The 26,006-nt window shown below is 40.8% G+C and overlaps 1 protein-coding gene across 2 annotated transcripts in view; it reads left to right on the forward strand.

Moving 5' to 3' along the window:
- pappa2 (pappalysin 2) overlaps nucleotides 1-26,006 on the forward strand; it is a 97,519-nt gene that overhangs the window by 38,144 nt on the left and 33,369 nt on the right. For both annotated transcript variants that reach the window (XM_087850664.1, XM_087850665.1), the window contains exons 12-20: nucleotides 3,911-4,039; nucleotides 4,123-4,208; nucleotides 10,721-10,917; nucleotides 14,376-14,489; nucleotides 19,696-19,831; nucleotides 19,928-20,102; nucleotides 21,176-21,241; nucleotides 21,327-21,423; nucleotides 22,769-22,946. In XM_087850664.1, coding sequence (XP_087706790.1) covers nucleotides 3,911-4,039; nucleotides 4,123-4,208; nucleotides 10,721-10,917; nucleotides 14,376-14,489; nucleotides 19,696-19,831; nucleotides 19,928-20,102; nucleotides 21,176-21,241; nucleotides 21,327-21,423; nucleotides 22,769-22,946 — 1,178 coding nt within the window. The remainder of the gene's footprint in view (nucleotides 1-3,910; nucleotides 4,040-4,122; nucleotides 4,209-10,720; nucleotides 10,918-14,375; nucleotides 14,490-19,695; nucleotides 19,832-19,927; nucleotides 20,103-21,175; nucleotides 21,242-21,326; nucleotides 21,424-22,768; nucleotides 22,947-26,006) is intronic.

Below are 26,006 nucleotides of genomic sequence, written 5' to 3' on the forward strand. Positions count from 1 at the left end.
GGTAACAGGGGGCTGATGGAGGCAAAAGCACACCAGAGGTGAAGCAAAGTAAGCAGATTAAGATCTCTTTCTTTTTGGAATATGAACCAAATGTGAGCCATAAACACCAGTGGCTGCCTGGATCAGATGCTTGGCCATTTCCTGCATCTGAACTTGCAGTATATGCTGAAAGGATGAGTGCGTAAGGACTATATGACTGGTTAATTAATCAAAAACCCACACTGTTAATATCCAATGTGATTTTTTTTTAAATCAGTGGATAAAAACAAACAGAAGCTACAGAAATAGTTGATGCTTTACGCTGTCGTACATGCAGCTTATTGTCTGGCAACACTGGAAACTAAAAGTGTTCCAGAAAGCCTGTTTCAAAGTTGCTCCACTGATGTGTTTCCCTTTGCTCTAAGCTGAACCCAACCTCACCACTAACCCCAATCAGTTATCTGTTGTGTATAACCATGGCCCATCCTAAAACAATAAAAAAAAGAGAGTGAGCGAGAGAAAGTTAAAACTCTGGCTTCTTTTCACCTCGACACAGCTGGACAAATTAAAGTGGGTGTGAATAACAGAGGACTTCTTCAGATATCCAACAATTCTTTTGTGACATGGACAAACAGGAATTTCCCTGCCTGTACCTTTGCAACGTTGGAATAGATGACGTGTGTCTGACTATTCGAGCACTTTCAGAAAGTGACAATCAGTCGTGTCCTTTTCATGCGTTCACCAGGTTTATACACAAGTACAAGTCTGATGATTTGAACTTCTTGTTCCACGTCTTTTTTTCATTATTCATAAAAAATTCTTCAATCACGTTTGGCGTCTGTGAACGGGAGTTTTATAAGACCACACTTTTACTAACACCATGCAGAACTGCTTCTCCTATAGTCAGGGTTGAATAGTTTATTTCACCTTCTGCCTTTTGTCACTTGCACTGAACTTTTTATACAAGCACTTGTAGATGTAAGAGAAATCACCATGGCAACTACATATGTTGAGTTCATTCTGAAAAATGGTTTATGATGAACAGAGATGGGCAGTAACGCGTTACTGTAATCCGATTACTTTTTTCAAGTAACGAGTAAAGTAAGGGATTACTATTGAAAAAAACGGTAATTAGATTACCGTTACTTTCCCGTAGGAATGCTGCGTTACTGCGTTACTAAAACCGTGATTTTTTGCGAGAATGTCTCATGACAGTGACGTAAGCGAGTGCGACGTTCGTGACAACAGCTGTGTGCAGATCAACAATGGATCATATATCGAGTGCAGAGAGAGTATGAGCGTGCAGCGTTTAAAGCGTGGAAGTACTGACCTTACTTTGAGTTTGATTCCATAAAAAGTGACAAAAACATTAGTGTCCGTTGTGCGTGGGAAGAAAACTTCTTTTTACAGCGAAAAAAACCCTAAACTTCCAAACAAGCACCGAGTAGCTACGACGTAATGGGAAACTCACAGAGAAACTCGCGGATTCTTCCACTGACCGCTGCACACCTGCACCAGGGTAAACCTCCGCCTACCCCACTCCTGCTTTACAGGTGAAAATAGAGCAACAGGACCGCTAGTCTTTGACTTTATTTATTTTCTGCTGTGTTTTACTTGCATCTATTTGAAAGACTGAGTGTAAACACAAAAAAATATTTTATTTTATGTGCTGGAATGTGCAGAAAATAGGTTTAAATGTTAAACTAATTTCTTCCAGTCAGAGAATGTTGCATATAATTAAATTTTTGCTTGATGCATAAAGTTAAAAGATTAAAACTAATAAAACAAGTTTTAAAAAGAGACTTTTCCATTTGATTACATTTTGTATGATGATTATGCAGAAAAAGTAGAATTGGGCTGAAAGATCTATCACTTTATCACCTATTCAGGTTGTAAATCGTGTTTTTAAAAAGTAACTAAGTAACTAAGTAATTGATTACTTTTGAAAATAAGTAATCAGTAAAGTAACGGGATTACTTTTTTGGGGAAGTAATCAGTAATTAGTTACTGATTACTTTTTTCATGTAACTTGATCAACACTGGTGGTGAATGAATTTTTACTTGTTGTTTACTAGAGAGAACACTGATTATCTTATCATCCTGGCACCTGTTAGTTTGTAGGATATGTTAGGGAGCAAGTGAACATTATGTCCTTAAATTTGATGTATTAAAGGCAGGAAAATGTGCAAGTGTGAGAATTTGAGAAGTTTGACAAGGACCAATTTGTGATGGCTAGATGATGGAGTCAAAGCATCTCCAAAGCTCCTGTAAATGGTAAATGGACTTTGGAGTACTCAAAGTGCTTAATACAACATGCCACATTCACCCATTCACACCTATTCACACAAGGACTGTTTTCTATGCTTTTAAAGTGCTTACTATCTGACATTCACACGCATTCATACTCCAATGGATGCATCAGAGAGCAACTTAGGGTTAGTATCTCTGGCATGTAGACCAGGGAGAGCCAGGGATCGAACCACCAACCTTCCAATCAGTAGCTGCAGTCTGCAGTGATCAGTATCCATCAAAAGTGGTTCAGGAAAAAAAACAGCGGGGAATCAGCGACAGGGTCAAGGATCACTGATACAGTTGGGGGGGTGAAGGCTGATCCGATCCAACAGACAAACTACCGAAGCTCAAAATGCCAAAAAATTGCTCATTCTGATAGAAAGATGTCAGAATACACAGTGCATCGCAGTTTATTGTGTATGTCGTTACCTGCAGACCTGTCATGGTGCCCATGCTGACCAATACAACCAGAACAATGGGGCCCATGAGCATCAGAACTAGACCACAAAGCAATGGAAAAAGGTGGCCTGGTGTGATGATTATGTCCTTTTTCACATCATGTGGCTTGCCGACTTATTGTAGTCGGGCAAGAAGGCAAGCTGGAGGAAGCAGTGCAATGCACACTGGCACAAAGAAAAATGGTTCAGAAATGGATTGAGGAGTACGATAATGAGTTTGAAGTGTTGTCATGGTCTTCGTTCAAGAATCTGTGGGACATGCTGGACAAACAAGTCCAATCCACGAAGGCCCCACCTTGCAATGACTTAAAGGATCTGTTGGGAACATCTTGGTGCAGATACCACAGCACACATTTAGGGGTCTAGAGGACTCCATGCCTCAGTGGGACGGGACTGTTTTGACAGAAAAAGGTGGGACCAACACATTATTGGGCAGATGGTCATGATGTTGATGTATATCATCAAGTAATGTCAGGCCTCTAAGAACAAAGAAGAGACAGGAGTTGTGGCAGAAGGGTGGACGATATAGCTGACTATAGATACAGTTTAGATCAACAGGAAATGAGGACGTTTTTCACAACCTTCATTTCCTTCACTTATACATAATTAATAAAGGAGATTTCTAGAGTCTGGTGAAATTGGACACACCTTAGATAATGCAGTTGTGTGATACTCGTGGTCTACCCCAGGTGGATGCAGGGGCAGTTTATTTGTGCTAAGAAAACAGGGAGGATGGTCTTTTTATAGCCTCAGCGCACCAAAACAGATCAATAGTCCAGACACATTAGCCGTGGTATTGTTACACATACTTCCTGCTACGAGGCTTTAAGGTCACTGGATAATACAAGGTTACAGGGAGAGCAAATTCCACCATAATGAATCTGTTTGGAAACATAATAAATACAACGCTTCCTTCCTACATTGCACAACAGTATTTCTTTTTTAAAAAGTACAGCAAACTGGCACCATTGTGCACAAAATTCTTATTTTATTAAGTATCGACTGACTCAAAGCCATTTATAATCAAGCCTATAAACATTATATGATCAGTTCATAACACAATGCAGTAAAAATGTGGGTAAGTGCTCCTTTGAAGGCTGGAACAATCTTCTGTTATAGTTTTATAATGCCAAAGGAAACATTACACAACAGTTTCTTGTCTCTGTTCTTGTTCTTCTCAGGTTTGTTACACAGGGAGTTAAGTACAAATACACAATCCAGGTGGAAGCTGATGGTCAGCTCAGTGATGCTTCGCCACCGCTTCTCTACACACATGGACAGTCTTACTGTGGCGATGGCCTCATACAGGGGTATGTTGCACATTAACATGCTGATAACATTGGCGATTAATTACACAGGGCATTGATAATGATGATTGATAATCCCTCTGTAGGACGGAAGAATGTGATGACAGTAATCTGTTGGATGGCGATGGCTGCTCTAAGAGATGCGGCAAGGAGATGGGCTTTAAATGCAATGGTGAGTGCCGTTCACTGTCTCTGCTGTTTCGAGTTTACACACAGTTTAAAATTGGAAGCCTGTCAAACTGTTTGAGTTTTTTTTTTTAATTACCAGACATAACACGAACCAACTCTGACTTACATGCAAAACACAAATACTATGTGAACTTTTAGTGTGAAGGAGTGGTCACTAAGTGGCCAGAAATCTCACATTTGTGCATGCAGCAGCATTAAGAGACAGAAAAATTCAACCCAATCAAATTTAATTTACAAGACATAAAAGCTTCTGGCTTGAATGAATTCCACAAACCATTAATGTAACATCACAGCAACATAAGTGAAAACAGATGAGCTGAGGGGTGATAAGTAATCACAAGTCTTTTGCAGAAAAGGATTTTGACATGAGGCTGGCAAAGAAACATCCGGAAAAAACACTTTTCAGCAGTGAAGTACATGGTTTAGTCTGAAAACATGTGTCAGGCATGTTTCTCTGGTAATGTAGTGTTGACCTTTATAAAACAGAGGCCTTGGAATATTGATAAATGAAGTTTATTGCTTTTTATCAGAGATCATGCTTTGGTTTTGAATTGCAAAAATCAGCTTACAATAACACTTGCGTTTTGGACATAGTGTCCATTTTTCACTTTGTTTGATATCCTTCAGCTAACATAAGTCATACATTTTTTTGTTATCAAGTCACATCTGCAGCAGTGAGCCAGCTCCCTTCAGTCAGGGATCATAAACACAGTCGAAAGCTTTATTCTGCTGGTTTTTGTGCAGTGACCCCACAGTTAGGTGATTGAAGGGCCACCTTGTAGCTCTGACTGCCCGAAGCGAATCAAGTGCAAGCAAGAGGGGTGATGAGGTTCATTATTTCTAGTTTTTATCCCCAATAAGAAGGCTCGAATTAGGTAAGAGCTGCTGTGGTTATGCTTTTTTTGGGGGGGAGGGGTTAAGCTTTGGTGAGATTTATACAAGAACAATTTGTTCCTGTAATATATACAATAAACAACTGAAGATTTGTAGTAAGATGAGAAACCTTAACAAAAAGTTTGTGGCTCGGTGGCTTGTGCAGTTGCCATAAAGCAGCTTTGTGCAAGATTTAGTCACAGACAAAAAGATTCACCTGTTAATCCTCACTTTGGAAACGTGGCCTCTGTTAAATGTCCTTTAAATACTCTGATCTGTTTCCAAGTGAACAAAAATGAAAACTGACTAGTTTCCTTTCTTACAAGCAGTCTTCCTCAGTGTAGGACGAGGCTTAAAGGATGCTGCGAAACAGGCCGACTATGTTTCTATGACTAAAACTAGGGATGCACCGATACCGATACTGGTATCGGGTATCGGGGCCGATACTGTAAAATGTGTGTGTACTCATACTCGTAAAAGTTAACCGATACCATGAACCGATACCAACTTATTTCATTAATCAGAGGGTGGCTTGTCATTTCTGTTGTAGTTTTTTTGATTGGCCACTAGGGGGCCAATTATTATTTTATTTATTATTTATTTAATAATAATTATTTTGTTTGTTTGTTTACAATATGGACACTCTGCAATAATTTAACAGTTTATTTTATTCTCAAACCTAATTTGTATTTATTTTATTCCAAACAGAAGTGTTTATTTATTATTCTGAAAGCTCGAGACAGTGCCAATAGTTCAGTGATATTTTGTAAAATTACAATGTGGAGACTCTGCAATAATTTAACAGAAGTGCTTATTTTTCACTTGAAATGTTTTTGTGGTCATTTTTATTAAGATTTTATTTTTTATCAGCAGGGAATATAATAAAACCTGTCTTCCAATTCATTGTATTTGTGTGTGTGTGTGTGGTAGAAGTATCGTTTTTTTGTACTCTGTATCGGCAAGTACTCAGATCCAAGTATCGGTATCGTATCGGTTTGAAGAAATTGGTATCGTTGCATCCCTAACTAAAAACTTTTTTTTTAGGACTATAGAGCAATAGTGCTGATCCAAAAGCCATCGTTTGCACCAAAGTCTTTACAAACACCGTGATTTTTATATCAATCTGGCACCTAGTTTATAAAATAGGCCTAATCCAATTTTAGTCTGTGGAGTTTTAGTCCATGTCTGGGAATTTAGTTCATTCATCAATAACAATAGACCAGGTGGTTAAAAAACAGTAAAAAGTACCAAAATCATAGTAAAGCTAAACAAAGAAGCCGCAGAGAGCGCCCCCATCGTTTGCAATTCCGCTGCAAGACAACAATACTTTGTGTCCGCACCTCACCCGATCTGAAGCATGCAGACAGGCCACAAAACAACACAACATGGACGGGGTTTTACCCAAAACACTCCTTTGTAAGCACAAAGTTGAGAACCGTGCCTCTGTCATTGTGTGTTTTTCTCCTTTGAAGTTAAGTAAACACGTTCATAAAGTGCAACATGGAAGAGCTGAGCCAATCAGAGGGCACAGAGAAGGTGAACGCCACGCACGATTTCATTATGTCACGTCGCAGGCTTGTCAACAAGTCGCTGCTTCTCATAGAAAGACTGGCTGGGTGAGAGCACGCAGTGCTGTCAATAATACATGAATCAGCTGCCCTGCTGCGTTATGCGGTGTTCCTCCACAGCCTCAGAGTTCATACTCTGTGTGACTGACTGTTTGCTTGACACTCCTCAGTCGATAAAAGAAATATTCCATATGAAGGTGTGATAAGCTGAGATGAGACAGTGCGACCGTTGCTTTCATTTCAGGCCGCGTGTTGTTTCTTCTGGCAGCTGGATGGTAGTTATTCAAGTTTTTAAGCTTGTTACAGGGCTAGAGTTTCCATCATCCAGTCAATTTATTTGTCAGGGGGAAACGCCCCCCCCCACCACGGCTTGCTATGCCGTGACTGAAGTTATTACATCTCTTGTTTTACAATAAAAGACATCATGACTAGGAAGGAAAACCATTTGGCAAAAACAGGTTTTTACAAATTGCAACACTTAAAACCAATTATTCAGTCGTACTTCTTAGTCATAGACAGAATATTTGTTTGGGTTTTCTTGCCACATTTGCTTGACCCAGTTAACTCCCACTATGCCGCATCTGTGTCTCTGCTCTGTTTGCACCAACTACTCCTGTCACAGATCGGTTAGGACAAGCTGGATTTTTTTAATGGCTTTAAAAACGACTGTTTTCATTTCCCTTTTTTTAAATTGAGGTTACAGATTTTTAATTGTTTCTTTTAAATGCCTGATTAAATAAAGGTTGCACAGTATGGTTGCAGCATGCAGACCTAAATGAAGAACAGATGGCCTTAATAGTGACATCAAAGGTTGTCAATCAGTTCCTTTTTTGTCAAGCCTGATAAATACAACATTTGGAATTAAAATGACTTAATCGTTTTCCACAGGTGTAGCCACAACAGGGGTGGGGTGAGTGTTGAGTTCACTTAGTCTAATATTGCCAAAGAGGACAATATGGCTTTGAATGGCCTAATTTGCTTTTTTATCAGAACCATGTTTCCATTGATTAATTGAAGCCAATTGTGCATCATTGTTTTTCTGTCTGTGTGACCTCTGCAGCTGTTCGCATGTTCATGAGGCCAAACGTCTGAAGTGTGTAACGTCTGCCGCCCTTTTTATGAATACCTGCTGCATTATATGCTTTCCACTTCTTCTGTGAGACACTGCTGTAGCTTGTTATATTCACTTCTCCACTCTACATATGCTTGTGGTCTGTTATACTGCAAGAGAAATCATTTACACGTAGTTAGAATAAAACTATGTGGTAACATTTTTAACACACATCGCTGTTGTTGCCTTGTAAGACTTTACTTCTGTTTCTTATTTGGCAATGCCCTTTTGTGCCCACAGCATCCAGGAACCGTCCGTGTGGTTTTCCTCTTTTCTTCTATGAACAGTTAGTTCCATTAGTATCCTTTACCCACAGTGTTGGGAAGGTTACTTTTAAAATGTATTCAATTACAGATTACAGAATACATACTACATGAATGTACTATTGCTGTGATTTATTACTGTTACTGAAGGTCCGCGGCTCCGAACCGTAGTAAAGGGACCTCTGGCTAATACGGTGGGTTCTGTGTCGGGCTCGTAGCTGAAAACTAGCTTTACTTTGTTGTTTGGGTCGACTTTGCTAGCAGAGACAGAGAGAGGCGTTGAACGGCTGCTCCAACAGAACTTATTGTTTCAGAGGAAAACACGAACACGGTGTACAGTCGAGTCTTAATAGCTTACTTACAACTGGGCTCGTCAGGCTCTCTTCTTGGCTGCAGTGGTTATTATTATATTTACATGCTTCCAGCTCCCGTTTCTGCTCGATGACAGCTCGTACTTTTCCTTTTTCTCCCTCCCTCGCTCACAGACACATAACGGGTATGGCAGTCCATTCTCCCTGCAGCACGGACTACACTGCCCATGATGCTACATTCTTTAGAGCTATACCTGTAGCATTCTGCCTATTAGCTTAGCACAACAACAACAACAAAAAGGTGCAGAGAGAGAGCGTCACCCTGTAACCATGGCAACCGTAACACTGCCGCCTGGAACAACAGAACGTAGCTGTCAAACAAAACCCAAACAGTCCTGACCCGCGACAATATAAAACAGGGAAGTACTGCCGTGTAATCCATTTATTTCAACAAAGTAACTGTATTCTAAACACCACCTTTTTAAACGGTAACTGTAACGGAATACAGTTACTCATATTTTGTATTTTAAATACGTAACGGCGGTACATGTATTCCGTTACTCCCCAACACTGATTACCCACTATAACTACTATGCCTCCTCTGTACTTGTCTAAAGCGTCTAAACCATCTTAGCTTCGCTTCTTTCTCTTTGTCTCCAAATCACTCGACCTGAGCTGTCCTGCTAGTATACTAGTTTCTTATCCTCGTGGTCAAAAAATATATAAAAGTATCTTCAACTCCACTTTGAAATCGTACATTACAGAACGTCTCACTACCAGCTTGTAAATCTTCCCTTTTAATCTTCTTCTGTCACAGATCACTCATCCACTCCACCTCGCCTTCACTCTCTTTTTCACTTTTCTTATCCGTTTCTCTGAATTGTTGACCCTCGGTATTTAAACTCATCCACCTTCACTACCTCTTCTCCTTGCAGCTTCAGTGTCACACCTGTCTCCCTCTCATTTACACCAATCTATTCTATCTCTCTACTACTAATTTTCATTCTTTTCTCTCTAGTCCAGCGGTCCCCAACCTTTTTTGCGCCACGGACCGGTTTATGCCTGACAATATTTTCATGGACCGGCCTTTAAGGTGTCGCGGATAAATACAACAAAATAAAACCAGTACCGGTACCGAAAAAAAAAAAAAAAAAAAATTAATAACACACGTGAAAAGACCCAGGAAAACCGAGTAAACGATAAAAATGATAACAAAATAACGCTGAAAACCGATAAAAACCCTGAAAACTATACATTTCACACCTGAGCCTCAACTCTCGCGGCCCGGTACCAAACGACTCACGGACCGGTACCGGTCCAAGGGGTTGGGGACCGCTGCTCTAGAGCATACTACTTCTCCAGGCTCGCTCCCTACTAAAACTACAGATCACAGTGTCGTCTGCATCATCTGTTAATCTGTCCATCACGGTTTTAAAGGCCTTTACTCTACTTTGTGTCACTGAACTCCCAAAGCATCTTTGTTTACTCCATAGCACAGCAATAAAAAGTCAAGTTAAGGACATGCAACTTGATGACCTTTGCTATATGGAAAACAAAATAGGCCACACATGACACAATGTGGAACTTTCAGTCTCACTTCTCATTTTGTTGAAATGTTTTAATTGATAAAGACCAGCATTAAAGTATGTTTACATTCAACTACATATAATCTGATGGAACATATCATTCTGCAGGCCTAAAATGTTGCTCTTTTTATACCCTTTATATTACCCATGCACATCTCAATGAGCGCATATTTGTCCATCGAGAGTGTCAGAATCAGTGGGTCAGCCCTAGTTCACAGAAACTCTGCCATAAAAGCGCTGCTGCTACTTTAATTCTTGGTGGAAAGTTTTATTTCCCTTATCTTATTGTCACTGATTAATTTTTAGAGTTATTAAAAGTTCAGTTCATGTGGAAAAAAATCTAAATATAGCAAGAGAGACAATAAAGTAGAAGAAGGCATATTTTTGTCTGTATTTCTGTCTTGTCTGACACTGCTTTGACAGTTCTTTGTAATTCATGCTGTTACACTGCTGCTGCTGTGACTTGCTTATCCGCAGATACCGAGTCACATATTAGATTTCTCCTCGTTAATATCACCAAATTACTTTAATCTTTAATAATTAATTGAGTTCATTTCTCAGCATAATTTACAGTCTGTTGACAGTGCAGAGAGTCAGATATGCTTGAGCTGACGTGGCCAACGAAAATAGAATAGAATAGATTTGCTCAGATTTGGTTCACTGACAAATAGATTTGGATGACAGTCTAACAGTGGGGGATGATTGGATACCCTGCCAGATTAAGAGACCAGGCTTTATATTCTTTCATAAATCCTCCTTTCTCATTCTTTTCCGTCTCCCAAGGTGAACCCAGTCAGTGTTATGTTTTTGACGGTGACGGTGTGTGTGAGGAATTTGAGAGGAGTTCCAGTGTTCAGGACTGTGGTTACTTTACACCTTTGGGTTACACTGACCAGTGGGCAACCACTGCCACAGCGTCTCACCAGGACCGGACCCGTTGCCCGGCCCATGCTGCCACTGGGGAACCATCACTTACAAAGGTATGAAATACCAACCACAGAGCACGTAAAAGACTTCCAGATGACAATAAAGTCAGCATGGAGTCCTCACCGCTGCTCGATGCATTTTTGGACAATGTTGTTTTTTAGTAGAAATTCTTTTATTATTATCTCTTTTATTGGGACAGCTGTTGAACATAACAGTAGTTTGCCTTTTTACACTTTCTTTGCTGTCACATTTTAACTTATAATTGAAAAATAAAGAAGACAGAAAAAGAAGAGAAAAGAAAAGAAAAAAAAACTAGGGTTAGGAGGCAGCAGGGCAGGTAGGTTTACGTAGTACTCAGGGTTGTAACACCATATACAAAATCACACCTCATATTCAATTCAATTCAATTCAATTCAATTTTATTGATATAGCGCCAAATCACAACAAAAGTCGCCTCAAGGCGCTTCATAGATACAGAGAAAAACCCAACAATCATATGACCCCCTATGAGCAGCACTTTGGCGACAGTGGGAAGGAAAAACTCCCTTTTAACAGGAAGAAACCTCCGACAGAACCAGGCTCAGGGAGGGGCGGGGCCATCTGCTGTGATTGGTTGGGGTGAGAGAAGGAAGACAGGATAAAGACATGCTGTGGAAGAGAGACAGAGGTTAATAACAGATATGATTCAATACAGAGAGGTCTGTTAATCTGTTAATACATAGAGAGTGAGAAAGGTGACTGGAAAGGAAAAACTCAATGCATCATGGGAATCCCCCGGCAGCCTACGTCTATTGCAGCATAACTAAGGGAGGATTCAGGGTCACCTGGTCCAGCCCTAACTATATGCTTTAGCAAAAAGGAAAGTTTGAAGCCTAATCTTAAAAGTAGAGATAGTGTCTGTCTCCTGAATCCAAACTGGAAGCTGGTTCCACAGAAGAGGGGCCTGAAAACTGAAGGCTCTCCCTCCCATTCTACTTTTAAATACTCTAGGAACAACAAGTAGGCCTGCAGTGTGAGAGCGAAGTGCTCTAATAGGGTGATATGGTACTACAAGGTCATTAAGATAAGATGGGGCCTGATTATTTAAGACCTTGTATGTGAGGAGCAGGATTTTGAATTCTGGATTTAACAGGAAGCCAATGAAGGGAAGCCAAAACAGGAGAAATCTGCTCTCTCTTTCTAGTCCCTGTCAGGACTCTTGCTGCAGCATTTTGGATTAGCTGAAGGCTATGCTTAACATAGTCTGTCCATTTAGACCATATTCAGTAGAAGGTATCCCTCTGAAGTTTAAGAGAAAATGACACTTTTTCCATCGTATAGATCTCTCCTGCTCAACAAAGATATCGAGGAATTGGTGATAAATGTTGGAGATGTGGGGGAGACGGAGCTAACCATTTCCACATCTTTTGGGACTGTAAAGTTATTCGCCAGTATTGGTCTCTAATTCATGATCATTTACAAAATGTTTTTTCATTTGTTTTTCCTTCAACTTTTGAGACCATATTTTTTTGCAATGTACCAGTGGATGAACTGAATTCCAACGACAGAAGACTCCTGTATATCCTTCTGGCCGCAAGTAAAAAACCTCTTACGAGAAGATGGCTTAAGCCTGAACCACCAACAATAGAAGACTGGACACATTCTGTACAAGAGATCTATACGATGGAAAAAGTATCAATTCTTTAGATTCACCACCAAAGACAATTTCCAGAATCTCAAAGTTGGATGATTGAAATATTTCTTGTTTATAGATTTTAAAGCCAAACTTGTCAGTCGTCAAGTTAAAATCAAATCAAACAACAACAAAAATCATTTTGATGATTACAAAATAATCTGCCTTGAGTGCATCTTTATAAAAACGGGAGTTATCACAGCGTAGGGTAATTTCACAGCTTATGTGTATGGTTTTATGTTTGCAGTCTTTTCATTCTAATGCTGTTGGACACTAAGGAGATGCATGAAGAAAAGTGATTCTATTCTATAAAAATGTGCATTGAAACAAGAACCTGCATTCATGGAGTTTCACATACTGCAGCACTCAGGTGCACCTTGCTAGTACCAGGTTAGAACCTATTTTGCCCTCAGACAGAATTCTTCATGATCCAACAAGATGGTGGAAAGATTCCTCAGAGATTTTGGTCCGTAATGACATGACATCAGCATCACATAGAAATATTTACAGAGAACAGCCAAAAACAGAGACATTATTTCAGTCAGTGGTGGTTCTTTGGTGAAAATGCCTTGTTGATGATATGTGACCTCACAGCAGCTGAGGAAAAACAAACTTGGCTTCACCAAGTTTGCCTATACCTGTTTCACTCCTTGTTAATGTAAATCAGCTGATGACATGACATCAACTCGATGCATTTACTAACCGGCGTGAATAACCGGCCAGCCCCAAGAACGGCCCCATCTTTTATGGTCTTGGAACGCGAGCAGAATGGGATGGCTGTTGTTTGGTTATTGGTAACTTTATTGTCCCTAACGGGAAATCGATTTGCAGTATGTCCGTACAAACAAACAAACAGACAACCAACACATCACATACACACTCCAAAATAATATAATATAATATAAGTCTGAGAAAACAACCTAGATTTTCATCAAAAAAGTGCAATGGCAACAACACTTATGGTTTAGTGTTATTAACTATGATAATAGCAGTAGGTACAAAAGACAATCTAGGTCTCTTTGTCTTCACTGCAGGCACTTTATAACGACGACCTGATGGAAGCAGTTGAAAATCATTAAAGAGAGGATGATCTGAGCACAACAGGACAGAGGTTGCCTTCTTAAGCACCTGCCTGTTATAAAAGTCCACAAGCTGGACCTGAGACCTCCCTGAAATCTTACCAGCCATTTTAACCAGGTTGTTAAGTCTGGTCTTATTATTCAGGGACATATTACCGTACCAAGCAATGATACAGAAAGTTAAAACAGATTCAATAAAACGTTTATAAAAAAGAGTCATCATTTCAGATGAAACATTGAAACCTCTCAACCTCCTTAAAAAGTACGGTCTTTGTTGAACCTTTTTCACTGTAGCAGCAAGATGTGACTCAAAGGACAGAGTCTTATCAAGAACAACCCCCAAATACTTATAACTGTCCACCAGTTCAATGGCTGCACCATTTACCACTGTTAGTGCAGGATGGGGGGATGTCTTTCTGAAGTCAATAGCCATGTCCTTGTCTTGTTTTGTCCATATGAGGACTCAACTGCCCGCCTCCCAAGTGGTACCCCAGGAACTATTCCTCCTGCCCTCTAACTGAAAGCTTCTTTGGGTTGGTCGTGAGCCTCGCCCGTCTCGGGGACATATGAATCATTTCATGGGGTCATGACTGACACAAAAGAGTAACCTAATAAAAAATAAACTGATCTGAATAAGTTGTGTTGTCTGAGATTAATTTTGCTTCTTTTTTTCTAGCCTGACTTTCTGCATACATAGCATGCATTTCCTTAGTAAGTAACTCTTTATTTTTTGCTCTGCTTGCCCCTCTTTGGTGCGCAGCTCTGCACGTACCATCACCTGCAGGTGAGTGAGAATTTGCCCCCTGATGCCTGGTTCCCGTGCACAGCCCAGCCGGACATAAACAACGACCTGGAACATTCACTTTGGCTAAAGGCAAGTGTGTTTATGCACACACACACACACACACACACACACACACACACACACACACACATTCTTCACTTTTTACAGCAAGAACTGCATGATTCATGTATTGTTAACTATATTTAGTTATTCTCTAGGTCAACTATTAATTATGACTTCTAATGATCTGTAGATGATCACCAAATCACGAGTAACCTTCTGCTCATTCGTTATTGAGATTTGATGCTTATTTCTTCCACCCGGCGGGCACTAATCATCAAAATTATAATTACCATTGTTTTATTAGTGGAAAACTAAGTGTTATATAATTAACTCATCATTCATAATTAAATACTTAAAGGGTTCACAAGTTATTAAAATACTGGCATCTAATGGAATAATACTAATTTGCAATCACAAATAGCGCTTTTAGTCGTTCTGAATTCATATTTTATAATTAGAATTCATTAAAGCTCCATAAAAAAAGAACTACAGCAACAAAAAGCGTTACTTTGTTACTCTGTTCGTAATCATTTCAAAATGAGTCACAAACATAATATGTCATTTACTAAGTGTTGATTTGTAAGAAACCTTCATGCAAAGCATGAAATGGACATGCTGGTCCCGTTTTGTGATATTGGGTTGTGATATATTGAGCCCTGCTTCCCTGTAGCTTCACACTGATGTCCTGATCATGTTCGGGACAGCGCACAGACCTGCCTTTCAATTCCAGACTTAGGCTACGTCTACACATACCCGGGTATTTTTGAAAACGCAGATTTTTCTATGCGTTTGCACCTTTCGTCCACACGTAAACGGCGTTTTTGGTCACTGAAAACTGAGATTTGTAAAAACTCCAGCCAGGGTGGATATTTTTGAAAACTCAGTTTTTGCATTTACGTGTGGACGAGAAAAACAGAGAAAACGCAGCGTCAAAGGCGTGCGCATTTTTTGACGTCACACTGTGCGCCACGTTATTGTTTCGGTGAAATGAATTTCTACAACACTGTTACTGTTAATTGTACTCTCTGCAGTGTTTAAATGCTTACATATACACACACAGTTACTGTCCCTCCACACATACGACTCGGTTCTGCTTCTACGCCCCAGCTTTGTTTACTTTTTCCCACCGAGGCTTCTAGACTTCTGATTGGCCAACATTTCTACATGGATAGGAACATAGCGCCACCTGCTGCTTTGGCATGTTCCTAGCAGCGTTTTCCTTCATTTCTGCCTTTACGTGTGGACGGGATTATTTTTTAAAACGAAAATGGAAAATCTCCGTTTTCAAAAATACCCGTGTACGTGTGGACGTAGCCTTAGTGGTGTGAAAAAGTGTTTGTCCTTTCCTGATTTCCTATTTTTTGTACGTTTGTCACACTTAAATGTTTCCAGTCAGCAAACAAATTTAAATATTCACAAAGATAACACAAGTAAAGACAAAATGCAGTTTCTAAATTAAGGGGTTTATTATTAAGATGAAAAAATAAAACCTCAAATCTGCATGGCCCTGTGTGAAAAAGTGATTGATCCCTAAACCTTAACATCCACAGCAGCAACAATTGCAATTAAGCGTTTGCGATAACGGGCAATGAGTCTTTTACTCAGAGCTGTGGAGGAATTTCGGCCAACTCGTCTTTATAGAATTGTTATAGTTCAGCCACACTGGAAGGTTTCGGGCTCTTTTTAAGGTCATGTCACAGCATCTCAATTAGATTCAAGTCAGGACTTTGACTAGACCACTCCAAAGTCTTCATTTTGTTTTTCTTAAGCTATTCATAGGTGGACTTGGTGTGTTTTGGATCATTGTCCTGCCGTACAACCCAAGTGCGCTTTCAGCTTGAGGTCATGAACAGCTGGCCAGACATTCTCCATCAGGATGCTTTGGTAGACGACAGAATTCATGGTTCCATTTACCACAAGTCCTAAAGCAGCAAAACAACCCCCGACAATCACACTACCACCGCCATATTTTACTATTGGTAATAATGCTCCTTTTCTGAAATGCTGGGTTACTTTTACACCAGATGTAAAAGGACACACAACTTCCAAAAAGTTCAACACTCTCATCAGTCCACAAAAGTCTTGGACATCTTCAAGATGTTTTCTGACAAAACTGAGACAAGCGTTTATGTTCCTTTTGCTTAGCAGTGCTTTTTGTCTCTGAGCTCTGCCACGCAGACCATTTTTGCCCCGTCTCTTTCTTATGGTGGAGCCATGAACGCTGACCTTAACTGAGGTAAGGGACGCAGTTCTTTGGATGTTGTTCTGGGGTCTTTCGTGACCTCTTGGAGTTGTTGCTGCGCTCTTGGGGTAATTTTGGTCAGGCAGCCAGTCGTGGGAAGGCTCACAACTGTTCAGTGTTTTCGCCATTTGTGGATAATGCCTCTCGCTGTGGTTTGCTGGACTCCCACAGCTTTAGAAATGGCTTTATAACCTTTTTGAGCCTGAGAGATCTCAATTCCTTGGTTTATCATTTGATCCTTAATTTCCTTGGATCGCAGCATGATGTCAGGCTTTTGAGGATCTTTAGGTCTAGCCCACTTTGTCAGGCAGATCCTCTTTCAGTGATTTCTTGAATGAGAACAGGTGTTACAGTAATTAGGCCTGGGTGTTGCTTTACTTAGACTTAGATCCTCCCGCGCCAATCGGCGCATCGGGCGACAAGAGAACGCCATCGAACTCGGTCTATCGCGGCAGTTGTTGCTTCATCCCATGACAGTTCGACTGAACGTAAATCTTCAAGGAAAGTCCTCCTCCATGTTATTTTAGGTCTTCCTCGCCGTCTCTTTCCATTCTTCGGGTTCCACAGAACCGCGACACGGGCAGGTCTCGGGTCCGGTAGCCGAAGGATGTGACCGGCAAATCTGAACCGACGCTTGGTGACTTGGACATGGAGCGGCTCTACTCCCGCACGGCGATATACTTCTTCATTGGTATCGCGATTCCGATATGTGATCTTGAGCAGCCGTCGAAGACAACGTTGTTGGAAGACGTCAAGATGGCGGTTGATCTTTGCAGTTGATTTCCAAGTCTCCGCTGCATACAGTGCTGTCGGTATAACGATGGTCTTCAGGAGCCGCAGCTTGGTTGATAAAGGCAGTGCGGTGGTCATCCATATTGGTCATATATATGGGTGTTGCTAGAGACATTTAACTCAGCTTTCCAAAGATGTGATACACCAGTTAATTTATGTTGTAACAGGGGTTGTTCGGGGGTGGGCATTCACACGAGGCCATGCTGGTTTGGATTTTCTCCCCCTTATTTAGAAACACCTTCATTTAAAAAATGCATTTTATCTTTGTTTAGTATTTAAAGTTGTTTGATGACATGAAACATTAAAGTATGATAAACAAAGATCAAAAATCAGGAAGGGGGCAAACACTTTTTCATACTGTTGTATTTCAGGTTCTCATATTTATTATTTAATGTTTCCACAGCAGCGACAAAGTGTAGACTAGCTGTGGATTTGACTGGTAGCCGTTCAGCTTGTCTGTCACTCTCTGGATTAAAGGCTGCGTTACAGTTGGGAACCTGCCTTTTCCCTTTTGCATATGCTTGTTTATCTCTTTCTCTCTCATATCCACTTCTTTGTTGAATGACTCATCTTTCCATCCCCTGCTTCTTTTATGGATGTCCTCTTTATCAGATACGTCTTTGCAAATGCTCTGGAAGCCTTAAAGACTCTTTTACAGTCTGAAAAGCCGTCATTATGACCGACATATCTGCTAGCTTTCCCAGGAACACCGTTTTTCCTTTGAAATGGTCTGCTTCTGAAAAGCGACCTGTTCTTGTGCTGTCTGAAAAGCATAACTCTGCCATGCCATCACCCCCATCTCTACCTGCTCTGTAATTTAACAGTCTTGCACTTTCATTTGGAATCCCATTCTCATTTCTCCGTTAATGTTTCTTTAAAGTGATACTGAACCCAGAATCTGTTGCTTAAGTATGAAACACCCAGATTCTGCATGCTTTACAGGTGGCTGTAAAAGCATTACAGAAAGTGTGCAACAAAAATCAGTTTAGATTCGAGCTTGATCAGGCAGAGAAAAAAGTAGACCGCAGCTTAGAGATGCTCCAAGTGTCAAGGGTTGAGAAATGGTATTCAGTATGTCTCAAGCACCCGTACACTTTTCTTTTGCTTTTATGTAACATTTGCACTCTGATGAACTTGCAAAGAGGAACTCAGTGTTCAGAACGTTGCCCAAGGACACTTTGGCACAAAGATTGGAGCAGCCATAGATAAAAACACTAACATGCTGATTAGCAGATACTTTGCTCGAGCTCCTTGAGCCACAGCCACACTTTTCAGTTGCAGGCAAAAGGAACACAAACACAGACTCATAGACAGGCAGATGAAAACAAACAGGTCTAATTAGGGAAAGTATGCACAGCTGGGGAAAAATAAAACAGGTGCAGTCAACAGGTGATAAATCTGTGATCGATCAATATTTTCTTACGTGATTTTGTTTATAATTAAAGAAGAAGTTTAGAAGACCTGGCTGTCTTGAGAAAGTTAATAGTATGCAGAATTCACATTGCAGGTATGATTTAGATTGAGTCTGATTTACTAACTTTTACACCATGGTAAGAACAAAGCTGGCTGCTGTGCACATGCAGGGATTTTACATGCTGGACAAGAATATTGTCACATATTTGTAAACGAGGTCCAGTGGCTAGCAACTCAGGCTACGTCCACACGTACACGGGTATTTTTGAAAACGCAGATTTCTCTATGCGTTTGCACCTTTCGTCCACACGTAAACGGCGTTTTCGGTCACTGAAAACAGAGATTTTTAAAAACTCCGGCCAGGGTGGATATTTTTGAAAACTCAGTTTTTGCATTTACGTGTGGACGAGAAAAACGGAGAAAACGCAGCGTCAAGGTGTGCGCCTTTTTTCACGTCACACTGTGCGCCACGTTATTGTTTCGGCTTTGTAGTAAGCTTTGTTTACTATTTCCCACCGAGGCTTCTAGACTTCTGATTGGCCAACATTTCTGCACGGTTAGGAATATAGCGCCACCTGCTCCTTTGGCATGTTCCTAGCAGCGTTTTCCTTCATTTCTGCCTTTACGTGTGGACGGGATTATTTTTTAAAACGGAAACAGAAAATCTGCATTTTCAAAAATACCCGTGTACGTGTGTCTCCCTAAAACGACATTCTGTTCATAGTATGTTGTTTTTCTTTCTTTGAGCCTTTTACCTGATATCACCTGATATTATCAATGCAACAGGTGGGTTTTGCCCATCCTGGAGTGGCAGCCTCTGTGATGGTGTACCTGGCATCAGATGGATCATGGTCTAGGGAGCAGTGTCGAAGGACAGTCACCATTCTCCTCTCTGACACCGCTGACAAGAACCACACGTTAGGTACTTCATTTGTAATCTTTCAAACAAAGTTAGAACGCAACAGACGATTCAGCAAAAACTACGGTCTGTATCTTTGAAACCTTTCCATTTCTACAGGCACGCATGACCTCTCATGCCATCGAAACCCATTGGTGGTGAACGTGACCCACGACCTCTCTCAGCCATTCTTCCTCACGTCCTCTGTTATCCTCCTCCTTTCCTCCCCCACTGTGGCAGTGGGAGGGGTCGCTCTGAGGACCTCCTGCCACTTCAGCACCTTCGCCCTGACCGGGTGCGCATCAGAGGGTGGGCTCTCCCACAACTATCTACTTAACACACACACACATCCAAACGTGCACACACACATACACAGCATAGAAGGGAAAATTATAATACTGCACATTTTTTGCACCCATTCCATAATACTTAATCGAGATATTGATTCAGATTTAAAACATTTTAACCCTGGAGAACCCATGGAGTCAAATTTGTACGGAGCCCCGCAGGGGACATGGGAGAAAAAAAAATTAAGCCGGAGTTTGTTTTGCGAGATCTCGCAAAAGTTTTGCGAGATCTCGCAAAAGTTTTGCAAGATCTTGCAAAACAAACTCCGGATCTCGCAAAACTTTTGCGAGATCTCGCAAAACAAACTCGGGATCTCGCAAAACTTTTGCGAGATCTCGCAAACGTTTTAGCCGCATTCTTCGGACGCTGGCTTGAAGCCGACCGGGAGGTCGAGGCACGATGTGCCGGGAAAGCGGTGTTCCTCCCGGCTGTAGTAGGTCTCGACCTCCCGTTAGCTCAAAGCTAACGGGAAGAATGCAGCTAAAACTTTTGCGAGATCTCGCAAAAGTTTTGCGAGATCCCGAGTTTGTTTTGCAAGATCTCGCAAAAGTTTTGCGAGATCCCAAGTTTGTTTTGCAAGATCTCGCAAAAGTTTTGCGAGATCCTGAGTTAGTTTTGCGAGATCTCACAAAGGTCCGTCTTAATTTTTTTTTCTCCCATGTCCCCTGCGGGGCTCCGTAAATTTGACCCCATGGTTTCCCTAGAAAACCAATGGGGTTGGCTCTGACCCCATTGGTTCTCCAGGGTTAAAAAGCCAAATAATATAGATTTGCGATTGATGACTTTGGTAGTGCATTCCTACATTTTTGGATCACGACGAGCAGCTAAATTATCAACAAAACTGGAGATATTTTTTTTTTTTGCTACAGACAAATAGCCAAAATTAGACCTTCCAAAAGTTACCATCTGGGATACAAGTATTGATCAGAGGATGTTGGGACGGCTTTTTGTTTCTCCTGCATGTCTCCCTGCCTCTTATCCATCTACTTTTCTCCTTTCCTCCCTCCACCCCTGCAATAGCTGTCTGAGGCAGCCATGTCAGGTTGACAGCTGTAGTTCTCCTCATATAGAGCACGCCTCTGTCAGGTAGGTCATTTGGAGTGAAACTGAATAATTAGAGAGCTGAAGCAACAAACAAAAGCACTATCTATATATCAGTGTGTCTCTGTAGGTGTACAGGAGGAGGCGAGGCCTATCGCTGCACTGTTCAGTGCCACAGAGGTTTCAGTATTACAGTTCTCAATGGCAGATGGATCCCACCCCACCAGGTAAACTGGACATTGTGTTGCGTTATCACCAAATGTTGAATGTTAACGTATCATCTTGAGCTTATCATTAAAAAAAACCCTTTTTGCTCTACATTTATCCTACACTGGGAACTGGATCTGAAACAAGCCTATCCAGAATTGGCCCAACAAATGCTCCAGTCTGACCCACTGGAGGGCTTTTGATGTGAAGGAGGCAATAAATGTTTGGACTTAAATATATTTTAATCAGTTTAATACATTTAATATGTTTTATAGCTTATCCTGCTGATAAAGACCTCCCTACATACTATAGCAAAGTAGTTAAATAATAGATAAACAATTAAATAAGAAAAATGTTCATGTTTTTTCACTGTTGACTATAGAAATGCATGTTTTTGTTTGTTTTTTTTACAATTGGTTCACAAAAAATGACTTTTTTTTGTTTTATAATTACATAATAATCTGGGAAACGTTACAAAAACTGTTTTGAAAATGTTACACATTTATTTCTTACAATTTGCTGTTGAAATTGTTTGTCTATTTCTTATATTAAGAGCAGCGGTCTCCAACCTTTTTTGCGCCACGGACCGGTTTATGCCCGACAATATTTTCACGGACCGGCCTTTAAGGTGTCGCGGATAAATACAACAAAATAAAACTAGTACCGGTACCGAAAAAAAGAAGATTTATTCATAACACACGTGAAAAGACCCAGGAAAACCGAGTAAACGATAAAAACGATAACAAAATAACGCTAAAAACCGATAAAAACCCTGAAAACTATACATTTCACACCTGAATCTCAGCTCTCGCGGCCCGGTACCAAACGACTCACAGACCGGTACCGGTCCGAGGCCCGGGGGTTGGAGACCGCTGATTAAGATATCTCAGTTAAACGTTTTTCACTGACAGAGAGAAAGATCATTAAGATCAAAGTGTGCCCACAATGTAAAACGGTTTTGACAGCCCTGATTTATGATTGGCTGTCCCTTGAGAACAAAAGGTTTGTATGTCAGGTGGGCGGGGCTGCTCTGGTCACATCTCAAGAAATGAGAGGCCTGAGATGGACATGTTATATTCACTCTCAGTGAGGTCATACAGAGACATGGGTACAAAAGACGAACTTGTACCCCCGCTAACCTCATCAGATGGGACTTTGGCCATGTTTAATATGAGCATCTATCTCTGCAACAGTATGTAAGGACCACTTACACAACGTGTTGTCCAAAAAGTAGAAGATTGTTGATGGTATTTTACTCTGCATGGAAAATAATACATCCATTATTCTACAATAGTAAAATACTCTCATCACCTGCTTCACAGGTTTATTGTCTTGTCTTTTTTCACCTTCCTGTTTTAATTTCAGAGAAAGGCAGAACTGGAGTGTTTCCATGGTTCGTGGGATCGTGCTGTTAGCTGTCAGCCCGTAGACTGTGGCTTTCCTGATCAGTCTCATGTCTACCACGCCATATTCAGTTGTCCTTGGGGAACCACGTTTGGCAAACAGTGCTCCTTCACCTGTGGATCACCAGCCATTTTACAAGGTAGCTCATGGCTTTACATCTCATACTTTAACTATCCTGCACACTAATGTTGCAGTACCTTGCAAAACTGTCATTATTACCTCTGATCCTTTTTTCACACACTTCATAACAGAGGTGAAATTAACAGTGGTTCAGTTTGACTGAGGTCTTTCCTTTTCATAACTGAATTTTGCATTGAAGCAACTGTTTCTGATCCCATGTGGTGTATAAATGGTAAACGGACTGATTCTTTCAGTGCTTTTCTTCTATCCTGGATCATTAAAACACTTTATACAGCATGCCTCATTCACCCATCCACACAAGCACTTTTTTCCTGTGCTTTTTTAATTGCTTTCTATGTAACATTCACACTCCAATGAATGTATCAGAGAGCAGCCTGGGGTTAGCATCTTGCCCAAGGATATTTGGCATGCAGACTGGAGCAGATGGGGATCGAACCGCCATCCTTCTGATCAGTAGATGAGCCACTCCATAGGGTGGCAATGGGGTTTTAATATAGTGGCTGTATATGAGAGATGCAGATTAGAAATTAATAATAGTAGTAGAAATATTTACTAGGGGTGCAACGATACACAAAAAATGTTCATGCCTTTTTAATTTGTCATTTATTAAAATTATAAATATATATTTTAACTCAAAAGTACAGTTTTTAAATTTAATGTTGCTGAAACAACAAAGTAATAATAAAAAAATCTACCTGATGGAGAAATCACTCATCTTTGGAAAAGAGAGTTTATTACAGAGAAATGTCTCTTTCCAAAATAAAAGCTATACTATAGCTTCTTCTGGGCTATATTCTCAGCAGCATATTAAACATATCAGGTCCCCATAAGGAGAATCATGTGCTAACGGCTGTCTACATGACTCGGGTAAAGTTTGTAGCATGCGTGCTTGTTGTTTTTGTCTGCTTCCACTTGTCTTTGCACTAGGATGATGTCGGAGTAAATGTGCAGTCATATTCGTTGTGTTGCCACTAGTGCTGTCAGCGTTAATCTGAAATGACGTTAACGCCACAACACGGCAAATCTCCATTAACGAGCTACCGCGGATCGCCCCGTGCGTGGGGCTGGACGGCCAACACGTTAACGAGCTAACTGCGCTAACGCACTAGTTCCCACCAATGTAATTGAGCATTGCGTGGCACATCCAACATACTGTTTTACTTTAGTCCATGACGCGCTTACCTTCAGGGTCATACGTCACATGAAAACCAAAATAGTTCCAAACGCCAGATCTGAATGAGGGTGGGGGAGGTTCAATTTGCCATGTTGCAACTAGCTTAGCTTCTGTCTTGCTAGCTTGCGCTGCGCTCAGTGGATCTGCGCTCGACTGCTCCGCCTAGGCTGCACTGTCGAGCGCAGATCCACTGAGCGCTCAACACAGACAGCATCGTCAGAAGGAAAGTTGATAAAATAAACTAAAAATTTTGTATTGTTCGATACATATGCGTACCGAACCGAAAGCACTGTATCGAACGGTTCAATATCGATACGAGTATCGTTGCACCCCTAATATTTACTGCAGCATAGACGGATCCACAGCAACAAGTGAAGAGTAACCATAGTTGCCACTGTCACAGGCAGGCCGAGCAGCTGCATCTGTGCACCCAACAGTTGGATTCTGCTGAAGTTGGCTGTGCATTTGAAATTGAATAATGAACCCTAAACGAATCACGTAATATGTAACGTCACTTCTGGGGTGCTATACTTTCCTGCCTCAAAAATGTGGCTCGACTAAGTATTTGGCTGTAAACTATGTAAACTATCCTGAGCTGAAGCTTAATTTCTTGGCAGCATTATAAGAAATAAAACTAGAAGTGACCGTCTCAAATGTATTACTGGTTGCTGTTCCCAGTAAGACGCAAAAGAGTAATAAGTTCGTAATGAGACATTTTTAATGTGGAAAACATTTTGTGATTGAGCAACTTTTTTCACTATTTATTCATATTACTGTCTGGGAAAATTAGGTACCTAGTCTGTTGTCTTTGGGCAATTCTATTCAATCTATATCAATTCAATTGAATTCATTCATTTTTATATTGTAAGGCAGGGGCGGGCAACTCCAGGCCTCGAGGGCCGGTGTCCTGCAGGTTTTAGATCTCGCCCTGCGTCAACACACCTGAATCACATGATTAGTTCATTCCCAGGCCTCTGGGGAACTTCAGGACATGTTGAGGAGGTCATTTATCCATTTAAATCAGCTGTGATGGATCAAGGAGATTTCTGTCAGAATCTGCAGATTATACAGTATAAATAAAATATTCACGTTTCTCCAACGTTGTCTTCCCAACAGTTTCACTGACCTGTACGCTGGAAGCGTTCGCGATGTCTTCTCGGGCGCTGATAATTGGCGTCTGTCTTGTGTCAGTGACGTAAAAGACGGATTTATTGCGACATGACCATCAAACAGCAGTCGCTTTCTAAAACATCAGATATGTATCGGATTCAGTACCACATACGAAAGTGACCCAGATCGGATTTGAAAATATCAGATTTGTGCCGTTCACACTGTCACACCATGATCGGATATGGGTCGCATAGGGTCAGAAAAATCGGATTTGATGCGCTTTCGCCTGCAGTGTGAATGTAGCCTAAAACCTGCAGGACACCGGCCCTCAAGGCCTGGAGTTGCCCACCCCTGTTGTAAGGTAAAGACTCTTCAAAACTACCAACCAATAATCAAACATAGATGAAACCTTATGAGGAAGCTCTAGCTAAAAGCTTCATCAAAAAGGAAAGTTTTAAGCCTAATCTTTAAAGTAGAAAGGTGTCACCACAGTTCCTGAAAGCTGAAGGCTCTGTCTCCCATTATACTTTTAGATACCGAAGAAAGGAACCAAAGAAATCTTGATGAATAGAATGAATGTTTTTCCAATGGCAAGGACAGACATCCTGCTTAAATGATGCTTTGTTTCTGTAATTTCTATTATTTTGATGACTTTTGCTAATAATCTTTTAAACCGCTTTATGACTGAGCTGCTGGAGTCTACTGATTACAGCAAAATGCTTTCGCCAACTAAACTCCAGAAGATGAAGTGGTTTATTTAAAGCTGTTTATTTA

Source organism: Neolamprologus brichardi, chromosome 14 (genome assembly GCF_056152115.1).
Source record: "Neolamprologus brichardi isolate AB-2024 chromosome 14, ASM5615211v1, whole genome shotgun sequence".
Lineage (NCBI taxonomy): Eukaryota > Metazoa > Chordata > Actinopteri > Cichliformes > Cichlidae > Neolamprologus > Neolamprologus brichardi.